We start from the raw sequence: 12,967 nt of genomic DNA on the forward strand, positions 1-12,967 counted from the left end.
TTTTTGATTCTGTTATTTATCAATTTATGAGAGTCATAGGTTCTCTTCTTTTTTGGGTGGGATTTTTTCTTCCTCAGTGGGGTGAATTTAATTTTTATTTTTATCAGCTAAGTTATCTTTTAAGTGACTACACACTGTATCCGAATGCAGTCTTTTGCCAGGCAGTGGAATTTTCCTTAAAAGATTTCCTTCCATGATTGACTGTCAAAGGTGCTCAACCTTGTGTGGAGCAAGCTCCAAGTTACAACTACAGTTGTGAACTGTAGAAGGGATCAGTTGTTCGAGGTTGAAGGGTAGGCATTTCCTCCGTGTGCTACGCTATGGTTTTCCCGCCAATACTCGAGTGGCTGATTGCAATGGTTTCCCATAATCAAAGTGTGATGGTACTTCTTAAAAGTTGCTGAAAATGGTAAGGAGGTAGCTAAGCCCCTTCTGGTATGTGTGATCACTTTCAAGTCACAACAGAGATCAAAATATGTATTGTAAATGGCACAAGACTAACTGAACCATTTATATCTAATATTCTGTGGTGTTACAACTTTTTCTTATGTGGACTGAGTTGCAACCAGTGTCAGCACCATCTAATGTGCAACAACCTTGCAGGTTCTCATAGTGCTGAAGACTGTAAAGAATCAAATCAGACAATAAGTGCAAACTGCACAGATCCACGCATGGCATCTGCTCAGAGTTCAGTAAGGAAGCAGAGATGAATAGAATTAGGGCAATGAATGACTTGACTTATCAGGAAGCAATGGGTTTTGTTGGGAACAAAAGATAAGCTTAAGCTGCCATAGTGCCCCCTTTCCTCCTTTACTAGTAGTTAGCACCACACACATTGCCAAAATGCAATTACAGTATCCAATATAATACAACAATGTAATACACCCAGTTCAGCACAGAACACCTGCTGGGCACAATGTCCTCAGAGAAAGTGCTAATATCAGTTCTAACTGGGAACGAAGGAAACACGCAGCCATAAAACAGATAAAATTTACTGGGTCACACAGCAACCTCAGCAAGAGTACAGCAAAACTAGTTTACAAGTCTCGAACATATTAATAACTGAGGCCATGGAGGCCTGAGTATTCTCTAGTAAAAAAGTGTCACTGATGTAGTGCTGTGCATGCACAGAGTATCTGGTGACGGCTGTCCGTGACTGGGATGCCCTCAGTAACCGCCTCAGAAAGTTGCTGGCATGCTACCTGAAAGTTGGTGTGCAATATGCTTGCCATAGTGGCCCAACTTTTGTTCATTGTAGATGTATTAACTTGCAGGTTACTACACTCCTCCGATGCGATCACACATGACCATCCACAGTGCTGTGACTGAAGAGATGTCCATCCACGGAAGTGCCAGAGGCTATACTAAAAGGACGGCGATGCCGGCTCGGGGCAGGGGGAGACACCAGCACTGGCCGCAGGAAGCAAATTCTGCCATTGGTGCTGACGAAACTCTGACCACCGGGGTATCTCGGCTCGGCCAAGTGAGTGTACTCTGGAGCGGACAGGTCAGATGAAGAATGAGATGTGTGGCCCGTGCCCCCAGGAATGGGCCCAGCACTCATTCTGGGATGCAGCTGGCTCTGTCGGTTTGCTACGAGTCAGTCTTCGGTGTGAACTGTGCAATCGAGGCGACCGTGCTGGCTGTGGATGGTGGCTGGTATCCAGTGAGGGCAATGTTCACGTGCTCTGGCTCACACTGGAGTTCTGGACACAAACATTGAGGAAACTGGTGCTGCTAGGGGAAGTATGCCCGGCAGCAAGAGGCTGAGCAGCAGCCTCGGTTGACGGCTGTGCAGGAGCTCAGTGGGAATCTTGACCCCAACTAGCATTGTTCTGTAAGAGCTTAAATAAAATGTGAGAGCCTCCTTCACTGAAAAATCCTTTGTCTTAAACTTTCAGACAAGGTCCTCCAGTCTTCTGTTCGACTGTGGATGGAAGGGAGGTGCCATGATGTGGCGAATGCCATTGTATGTACAAAAGTTCTTGAACAATTGTGCCACGAACTGAGGCCATTGTCCAAAACCGTGGTGCAAGACAAGCCTTCTGTGGAGAATATCTTTGACAGGGTCTTGACAGTTGTGCCTTGTATCACAGATGTACAATGAATGAACAGTTCGGACCGGAATAGCATTCTGGTCCGAGCTGCCAGAGTTGGAGGTCATGTGTATGTGAGATGTGCTTGCTAGTGTGAACAAATGGCATGTGTTTCTCTTTCCTTTTCTGATGAATGCTGTGGTCAAAAGCTTATCTGTGAGTGTCTTCTAATTGTGCCTGTATGTAACTTAATATATCATCTTTACAGTAAGCAACAATCTATCTTTTCTTACATTGTTGATATTCCAAAATACAGTTTCACTGCTTAATGATATGTAAATATATTTATGATAATCATGTTCCAGTATATTCATAGAAATATGTTTGTTTCTTTGTTTCTCATTGAGTCAACAGGCATAATGAAAGTGCAACATAATCCTCCTCAGCTGATGCGGATCTTTGCCATGCTGATCATCCTAACGTGTTAACTGAATACTAGCGACTTTTAGAAGGTGTCAGCCACACAGTCAAGACCTCTTTGCCCTTTACTTTAATACTAAATGAAAAAAAACTGAAATGTTAATCATTGTGATCAATGTCTGTAACACATCTGAAGAAAACAGTTATGATCTGACTGACAACAGTTATGATCTGACTGCCAAAAGAAGTACTGTCATTGGTCTACAGTTCATGTTACTATTACACTGAGGTCAACTTGTGGAGAACAGGCATTATGTCTAAGAAAATCACGAATAAATCTGCAAAAATGAATGGCTCATATTTAAAAATGGCGAATTAAATTTTTGCCAAACTGTCTCATCATGTTCTCACTGCTCCATACCCACAAACTTTACTAAGTTCACGGTCATTGAATTTTTTGGATTCTGGTTAATGAAAATTAATAAGTCTGACGATTAGCAGTTATGAATTTGACATGGAAGGAACATGGCAAAATACCATAAATGACAACAAAAGTAAGCTGTAACAATAATTAACTATGTTTTCTAACACTCAACATTTTTAGTACTCTTCACCCACATAAAACATTTTCCAATTCACAGCCAGGCACTTTCTTAGAGAGGAAAAAAACTTTGGGTAGTGTAGCACGGGGTGTGTGTGGTGTGGGGGTGACAGCAAAATACAAAACATGTGTCTAAAAAGACATGAACTCGATTACAATAGAAATTTGGCAAGCAAAGAGAAAAATAGCTCAAATACCAGTAATTTCACTTTGAGATCTAAATTTTTCATTTCACAGAAAGAGCGCCTAAGTAAATAATTATAAATGCCGATGACAAACTACGTAAAAATTATGGCTGAAATATAGAAAGTATAAACCAAAATATATTATCAAATGCACTGCTAAGATACATGCTTTGTAGAAGATGAAAGTGAGACTGATGACCTTATTTCCATATGTATGAAATCCTTTGATCAATATGACTTACTTTTTGATGTAAAATATAGATATACCCACCGACTAAAGTGTGACAGCAGCAAAATAGGAAGAAATTGTGTTCACTCAAAGTGGAATCCAAAAGTAAAATTTTTATTAAGTATATACTATTGAGCCCTTTCCCTCCATTTACCTCATGATGAAGGGCAACACAAACAATGAACAAGAGAATTTGGATGGAGGACCTGCAAGTACTTCAAAAACAGATGAACACCAAGACGTATGCAGAAGATCCATACTATTGAGGAATGCTGTCAGTCTTACTTCTTAGCCAGTTCCTTGAAAAATAGAAGTTTGTTAGTGAAGCAACTCTGTTGAACCATTTATAAACTTCCCATCATAAGGTATAGGATGGACTGACATGTCACAGGTGCCACTGGGAAACCTACAGGGGTTGGGCTATAACAACACCAAGAGAAATTCATGCTTGAACATAAATGCAAATGGTAGCCAAGCCTGCAGGTTGCGCTGTCGTATCTGACTACAAATGGTAGCTATGCAATGCGCTCAATAGCTTGCAAGTTTTAGGTGTGGTCCATACAGTTTCCTGTGTAGTTGTGAGTGCATTATGTCAGAGCGAACTGAATTCAAAAATGGACAAATTCTTGGCACTCATATGGTGGTTGCTTCTATAGGCAAGGTAGCCGAAGTGTCTGGTATTTCAAGAGTCACTATATCGAAGAGGCACTGCTCTAGCTCAAAAAAGGAATGATTCCGAAAGATAGCATGTTCTCTCTCTCTTTTGTAGGTCTCTGTCGACAATTTGGCTTCTGCTACTTGGTAAGTGGCCTCATCAAATCCTAAATTATTTTTCTATTTTGTATTATTTGCAATAAACACTACCTATAAGAATGACATTACAGTTGGTATTTACATTTTCACTGTAATTTTTACAGCATGAAGTTTGTTTAGTGTATTTTTTCCATGAGGTTTGAAGGATGATGGCTTTTCATTCAACTTCTATGACCTAAGCAAACACAAGTTCAAGATGGAAGGAAAGGACATTTTAGTTGAATATATATCTCATGAAACAGTGACAGTAAGTTACCTTCTAATCAAAGTGTTACACAGTTTATCTTACGGTATGCACCAGGTGAAACTGAACAACAGGGAAGCTGCAAAGTATTACCTGTCAAATGTTCCCTGAAAGACCTATTTTGTCTTACTCATCTGAATGCACTTATGATATGCATACATATATAACAGATAAAATAACAGATATTTTCATTGCCTGCCCTATCTGGTGGCACATTGCTAAAACAGGAAGAATAATTCTTTTGTAAATTCTTGATAAAAACACCCTCTCTCTGAACTGAATAATAAGGCTGCAGGTTCATCTTCCTACCATGATTAATCTGACCATGTATGACGGTTGGAACTTTAACAGTGGCAACTATTTATTTACAGCTCTTACAAAATAGATATGTATTTCAAAGTTTTACTGACCTTCAAAGTAGTCACCAGCATTGTGTATAGCCCGTTGCCAGCGATGTGGAAGTCTTAGGATACTCTTAGCAGTGCCAGTTGTGTTAACAGTTCGAGCAGCACGAGGGATTAAGTCAGACGAGTGCAGTAGGTGGTATAGCAGTTAGCAGCCCCCTCAGTCAAACATATCAGTAACATTGTGACTTTTCATGCTTTCCCGACGGATCTGTTGCAAATACGCTTCTCAGGTTTGCTGCCGGATCGTATTGTGTAAATCGCACAATATTTCTTCGATGCAACTGCTCGACATCCTCAGGTGGTGGTAGCTGTTGCTGTCACTGCTGCAAGGCGCGACCCATGATAAATGTGTGGTGGCGTCGGAAATTTTATCCCAAGCGTCACCTTTCTGGGACTGTGTTATTAAGGAGGCCATACATATCTGCACGGCAGACAATATTATCAACAGGGATGCAGGCTTTCAACTGAGCACCGCCTGGAATCCAGCACTGGCTGCCATTAAATCAAAAACAGGGAAAACAAGAACTTCCGTTTCCTCAAGTGACGCAACGCGTAGCTGAGTTTTAGTTCATACTTTAACCTCATGAGCGCCCGGCAGCACAGTCATTGCCCATAGTGCACGCGCGGATAGCCTTTCTGCGGCTCCCAGTAGGGGGCATCAGGAGCGCCGCTTTCCTCCAACTATGAGCGTCTTCCCGCGCATGCGTATTGCCTGCTCCCGACATGATAAATTCCAATGCCGTCGCACGATTATCATCGGTCGTGCCTTGCAGCAGTGACAGCAGCAGCTACAACCATCTGATGATGTCGAGCAGTTGCATCGAAGAAATATTGTGCGATTTACACAATACGATCCGGCAGCAAACCCAAGAAGCGTATTTGCAAATCAGTAACAGCTTGCACAGTACGTGCTTGAGTATTGTCCTGAAAAATGATGGTCAGGTCCTGGAGAAAGTGTCATCACTTCTGTATCTAAGCTGGTCGTAGATTGTGTGTCAAAACTGAACAGTATAGAGACAGAAAAGATGACACTTTCTGCAGGATCTGATCATCATTTTGCAGGACAATACTCAAGCATGTTCAGTGCAAGCTATTATTGATTTGTTTGACTGATGGAGCTGCTACGTGCTATACCACCTACTGCACTCCCCTGACTTAAGCCCTCGTGAGTTAAACTCGATTTCTAAACTGAAGGAAACACTTCATGGCATTCGCTTGGACTGCTACAGATTCGTCGGACAATAGATCGTGCCACTTGAACTGTCAACACAACTGGCACTGCTAAGAGTATCCCACAACTTCCACATTGCTGGCAATGGGTTATACACAAGGCTCGTGACTACTTTGAAGGTCAGTAAAACTTTGAAACGCGTATCTATTTTGTACAAGCTGTAAATAAATAGTTGCCACTATTAAAGATCCAACCCTCGTATCATCTCAAGCAACTGCCATTCCACATAAGACAACACATAGCACACTATAAATTGTTTAAAAGTCTTTTCAGTTATTTAAGGCTCTAACTCTTTTATAATGTTTGATAATTACACAATGACAATTTATTACTTTAAATGTAAATGCGGTTTTTTTCATCAATGAGAAAAGTGAGCTATCAAGATCAAAATACAAGTGGGAATTTGAATTGCCCGTAATTACTTTCACAATATTTTTCAGTGACCAGAGATTAATATTCCACGCCTCAAGCTCCTATGCACAGTTGTGTTATTTTTGACCAAAACAAGAGGCAACCGAGAGGCAACTCTCAACCGCAGCTTGAGAAAAGGGGTGGGGGGTGGGGAACTGGATTTCCAGGCAGCAATTTCAGGTGGGGGGAGGGGGGGGGCAGTCGCCAAATTCATATATTTGAAGAAAAAAAACTTGTTTTGCAAAGTGCCTAGCATCCGGCATATGCTGTTCTATTGATTATACATTTGAAATTTGAAATGCATCCCACTTGGCTTTTGAACACATCCTAAGTTGATTTCTGAATGTATCTTAGGTTGATTTTTGAAAGTATGGTTAGTGTACGTGATACCTTGCCAGGAGGATTGCTGTTGCATCTTGAAAAAAAAACCTTTCCTAAATGGCTACATGAGTTGAGCAGAATAAACCCAAATGGCTGAATGTCAAGCGAAGATCACTGTTTGTTTATGTGGCTGATAGCGTTATTATAATTATTAGCAAAATCCAGATTTAAACTACCATTGCAGAAATAAATGATTAACAGGAATAATAGGTACGAAAGGTACATATTATATTATCTTATCAGTGTAATAGCCAAAGTCAAAGAGTTCCAAAATGATATGAAATATATCCAAGAAAATGAAAATTTGGCAGAAAGTTTTTGCCAGAATGCTACAACATTAAATGGGCTAAAACAAAAAGTGAGTGTTTTATATTAATATAAAAGACATGTATCATACATACACATACATGATCATTATTTTGAATGTAAAACTGATTTATCAGCATTAAAATAAATTTATGATATGAATATAATAGAGGGAAACATTTCACACAGGAAAAATATATCTAAAACAAAGATGATGTGACTTACCATACGAAAGCGCTGGCAGGTCGATAGACACACAAACAAACACAATCATACACACAAAATTATAGCTTTCGCAACCAACGGTTGCTTCATCAGGAAAGAGGGAAGGAGAGGGAAAGACGAAAGGATGTGGGTTTTAAGGGAGGGGGTAAGGAGTCATTCCAATCCCGGGACCGGAAAGACTTACCTTAGGTGAAAACAGCTTTCGCATCCCGCAACTACCCTCCCGACCTGGTACGGAAGGAAATAACCAGAGCCACTTCCTTATCCCCTCAAATCCAGAACCTCCCACAGAAGAACCCCAAAAGTTCCCCACTTGTAACAGGATACTTTCCGGGACTGGATCAGACTCTGAATGTGGCTCTCCAGCAGGGATACGACTTCCTCAAATCCTGCCCTGAAATGAGATCCACCCTTCATGAAATCCTCCCCACTCCACCAAGAGTGCCTTTCCGCCGTCCACCTAACCTTCGTAACCTGTTAGTTCATCCCTATGAAATCCCCAAACCACCTTCCCTACCCTCTGGCTCCTACCCTTGTAACCGCTCCTGGTGTAAAACCTGTCCCATGCACCCTCCCACCACCACCTACTCCAGTCCTGTAACCCGGAAGGTGTACACGATCAAAGGCAGAGCCACGTGTGAAAGCACCCACGTGATTTACCAACTGACCTGCCTACACTGTGAAGCTTTCTATGTGGGAATGACCAGCTACAAACTGTCCATTCGCATGAATGGACACAGGCAGACAGTGTTTGTTGGTAATGAGGATCACCCTGTGGCTAAACATGCCTTGGTGCACGGCCAGCACATCTTGGCAGTGTGTTACACCGTCCGGGTTATCTGGATACTTCCCACTAACACCAACCTGTCAGAACTCCGGAGATGGGAACTTGCCCTTCAGTATATCCTCTCTTCTCGTTATCCGCCAGGCCTCAACCTCCGCAAATTTCAAGTTGCCGCCACTCATACCTCACCTGCCTTTCAACAACATCTTTGCCCCTGTACTTCTGCCTCGACTGACATCTCTGCCGAATCTCTTTGCCTTTACAAAAGTCTGCTTGTGTCTGTGTATGTGTGGTTGGATATGGGTGTGTGTGCGAGTGTATACCTGTCCTTTTTTCCCCCTAAGGTAAGTCTTTCCGCTCCCGGGACTGGAATGACTCCTTACCCTCTCCCTTAAAACCCACATCCTTTCGTCTTTCCCTCTCCTTCCCTCTTTCCTGATGAAGCAACCGTTGATTGCGAAAGCCAGAATTTTGTGTGTATGATTGTGCTGGTTTGTGTGTCTATCGACCTGCCAGCACTTTCGTATGGTAAGTCACATCATCTTTGTTTTTAAAATAAATTTAATTATATTTTTAGGAAGCGAACAGCAAATGGTGAGTGCATCAAGAAAAAAGCTTTGTGAGGCTCACAACAGAAAAAGAGCTAAAAATAAAATTGAAGAAGTAAGTAAATCTGCTACTATGGTGAGAAGATGGCTTCATGAAGCAGTTAGCCTATTTCGGCTTGTACAATTGTTTCTTAACTGGATCCATCAGTGGATAAAAATAATGTTAAAGTGTACAATAACCAACATAAAAGGAAGTAGTCAAAGAATAAGGTTGGCTATACACCTAACTGCTACAGCTCTATTAAATAATTTTCCGGAAGTTGTCAAAGCTCTGCAAAAAACTGAAGAATCCTCTCTTGCTGCAGAATCTAAGTACGAAACTGGTCATATACTACATGCAGTGATGGACTTTAAATTTATCTTCAACTTAACAGTTTGAGCTAGTGTTTTTGAGAGATTAGGAGATTGAACTTAAAATACAGAAAGAGAACATTAGCACCTCACATTCTGTTGCACTAACGCAAGGTCTTGTTAAGATCTTGCAAGACATAAGAGAAAAACTAATACAACATTGGACCAAAGAAGCAGCAGCTGAATTGAAAAAGATGGTAATTGAACTAGTCCTCAAAAACATCTGTGAGGTCAAATCGAAAACACAAAGACCCAACTGAGCTATTGTCCAAAGATATAAAAGTAGTATCCGACATAATTTTAACACAAATTGAAACAATTGTTGAGAGCACACAGCATTTACATGAAAATTTCACCTTCTTCGCTGGTCACACATTTTTAAATATGTCAACTGAGGATATACAGAAAAATGGAGCTAATCTAGAATAAAAATACTCAAATGACTTGAATGCAGTTGATTTTTGCCAGGAACTCACTGTATTTAAAAAGCTAGAAATTGAAATTAATAAAAAGTCAAGTGCAGTCGACCTGTTGCAACATCTGTGCAAGCACGACTTGTAAGAATTCTTTCTTAATATTAGTATAGCTTTATGGATGTGCTGCACATTAACGACAACATCTGAAAGCTGTGAATCAAGCTTTTAACTGACAATATTTAAAAGCTAACTGCATTCAACAATGAATCGGGATTATTTATCTGGCCTCACAATCGTAGCTACTGAAAATAAAGCTGCCTATGAGACAAACTCTGATGATCTAATAGATTCTTTTGAAGAAACAAAAGCATGCTGTGTAGAGCTGTAGCAAGATTAGAGAGAAAAAAAATGCTGGAACCTACAGCCTGAAGAAATGTGTACGGTCTTGTGTGGTTGTATGTTCTCTATATTTAATTTTGTGTCACACAAAAGAGGAAGTTATTAGCTAATAGGTAATAAAGAGTGCAAATTTATTGAAGGATTCTTCTTCCGGTCACAAAAAGTCCAGTCCACTACATAATTCTGAGTTTTTTTTTTAATAATTTATCTGAGAAGCTCGAGGAGATGCAGTCTCACTAACAAATTCCTGCCTCGGTTCAGAAAAGTCATAGCTCCAGAGCTGGCAAATCCAATTACTATCATTTGGTAATATATATTACACTTTTATAAACATAACTGAATAATACAGGTAGTTTTTATAGCTGTTAGCTGTATGAAAAGTATTGATGTGAAATTTGTAAAATCATATCAACAAAGAGAAAACAGTTGGGCAGCTGAGATGACAAAATTGGAAAAATCAGGAAAAAAATGTTGATTCATCTGAATTTTTCATTCTTTTTTGTGTTATTTAGCACTACTGAGGTAAATAACACAACATTAACTAAAACTTATGTTTAATTTTTAGAAAGTGAAGAAGGAATCTGTGCAAACCACTGGCAACAAATCAGAGGAGGAGGCAATGCAAGAAGATACGGAGCATAAGTTTTGCAACACTCAGAGGAAGTGGGGCCAAAAATAAAGATGAGGAGTACCATTGCGATACTGAAAAGATTATGGTAGATTATCGTCTGGAAGATGGCTAATTTGGTCTTCAGATGCAAGCACTGAGATGCTCTTACTGTCTGGTTCAGTTTAGTGAAGGCAGCAGCACCAGCCTTACCAATAATGGCAGCAGTTGCAACTTCGTCTTTCCCTCTCTTTCCCTCTTTCCTGATGAGGCAACAGTTTGTTGCGAAAGCTTGAATTTTGTGTGTATGTTTGTGTTTGTTTGTGTGTCTATCGACCTGCCAGCACTTTCGTTTGGTAAGTCACATCATCTTTGTTTTTTTCATAATCATGTTTCCTTGATATGGAAAATACGACTCTTCTTCCATCTAATGTTCTACTAGTTCTTAAGCGATGCTGATCGCAAGACTCCTCTGGCAGAGAGATAGAGGACCTGAGTTTTTGATATACATGTGACCAAGCCAAATTTCCAACATCATGTCTGGTTGGTGGAGACACTAGTGGGTGTTCTGCATTTTGTCAGCTATGAGGTGGATATGATCCACATATGGAATCTCCAGAACAGTAATATAGTGTGTTTTCCCCTTGGCTCTAAATTGATTAAGATACCTTTTTATAATATTGACAATAATTTCGTAATTGCAGTTCTTGAGGGCAATTCTCCAGAATAATCCATAGCACAGCCCTTGACACTTACTTGAATGATTTCTATGAATCAATGAAGCATAATGTAGAGATCATGCTGTTTATCAAGGCAAGAATTTGTTATGCCTCTTTTTATTACAAAGCAGTAATAACTTTTAGGTTAGTATTTGTTTAGTAGAGAATTTCCACCTGTTAAAAAAATGCTGGAACCTACAGCCTGAAGAAATGTGTACGGTCTTGTGTGGTTGTATGTTCTCTATATTTAATTTTGTGTCACACAAAAGAGGAAGTTATTAGCTAATAGGTAATAAAGAGTGCAAAATTATTGAAGGGTTCTTCTTCTGGTCACAAAAAGTCCAGTCCACTATATAATTTGAGTTTTTTTAAAAAATAATTTTGAATCTGTACAACATTTTCTTCAGGAACACAAGGATGGCCAGGACTCTTTCCTTTAAATACACATCCTGTATCTAGAAACTGTTGATACCACCTGTGAATGTTCCACCCATTTGGAGGATCAATTTGATACCTCAACCTGAAACGTCTTTGCACTATAATCACGGAACTGAACTTCACAAACTTGAGAACACAAAATGATTTCTGCTGCGGAGAAGCCATTTTAAACATATGATGGTTACCAAGCAAAACAGAAGACAACTGACATCTAGCAGCTAGCATCTAGCTACTATGTATTCATTTCTCCAATAGCCAAGCCGAGGTGCAGCGATCAATAGTTTGGACAAAATAATACTTTGTAATACGTATATTCTTTTTGAAACCCCCTGTATATTAGTGTGTATGCAATGCTTTGTAATTGCATACTGAGAAGGCCCACATAATATTTACATGTACAGAAACAATAACACACACACCGAGCTCCAACAGTTCTGAGTTCATATCAGTGTTAAGGAAATAGCATTACCTGCTTCATATGCACTTTGCTTTTCCAGTTTCCTCAGTTTGTGAAGTTCATCTTCTACAATCACAGTAATATCATTCCAATAATCTAGATTCTTTCCTCTTTCCAATTCTTTGTAGACCTGGAACATAAAAAGAGAGCAGGAGCTAGTGACACAAAGGCAAAAAGTAAGTCAATTAAGGCCTTGAAGCAGAAGAACCTCAATGAATGCCACTACTAACTTTGTGTAAACTGGAAGCAATTATAACAAGACAATTTATGTAGGTAATGAAATCTGAAAATATGGCATTAGAGAAATGCAACTGCAAGAATAATAATTTTGATCACTCTTAACCACATTAAACTACACAAAATAAATAATGCATAATGAGCATAGAATACTTTTAAGCAACCTCCTTTTCGTACGTAGCTCTCAACAGTCTTCAAAAATAAGGCAAGACTGATTACAAGGCAAACAGCAAACACAAAAATACAAATACACAAATAATATGTATATGCTTTTATAAACAGTGCATACACATTAATGTGACCACTAAGGAAACATTTAAACATGGAATAACCACCTCTGGCAGTTACCGGCGATTAAGGGTGGCAGTGTAGTACTGGTGTGCAAGACTCACACTCCCCCTTGGCTATCGAACTTACTTGGAGTTGCTTCGCCGATCTTCTTTTCATGATAGCCAGTGTCCT

General features: G+C 39.8%; 1 protein-coding gene across 1 annotated transcript in view; it reads right to left on the reverse strand.

The window, feature by feature from the left end:
* Nucleotides 1-12,967, reverse strand: part of LOC126260006 (cactin) — a 148,969-nt gene that overhangs the window by 60,301 nt on the left and 75,701 nt on the right. Inside the window, exon 6 of the mRNA XM_049957165.1 lies at nucleotides 12,281-12,398. Coding sequence (XP_049813122.1) covers nucleotides 12,281-12,398 — 118 coding nt within the window. The remainder of the gene's footprint in view (nucleotides 1-12,280; nucleotides 12,399-12,967) is intronic.

Source organism: Schistocerca nitens, chromosome 5 (genome assembly GCF_023898315.1).
Source record: "Schistocerca nitens isolate TAMUIC-IGC-003100 chromosome 5, iqSchNite1.1, whole genome shotgun sequence".
NCBI lineage: Eukaryota > Metazoa > Arthropoda > Insecta > Orthoptera > Acrididae > Schistocerca > Schistocerca nitens.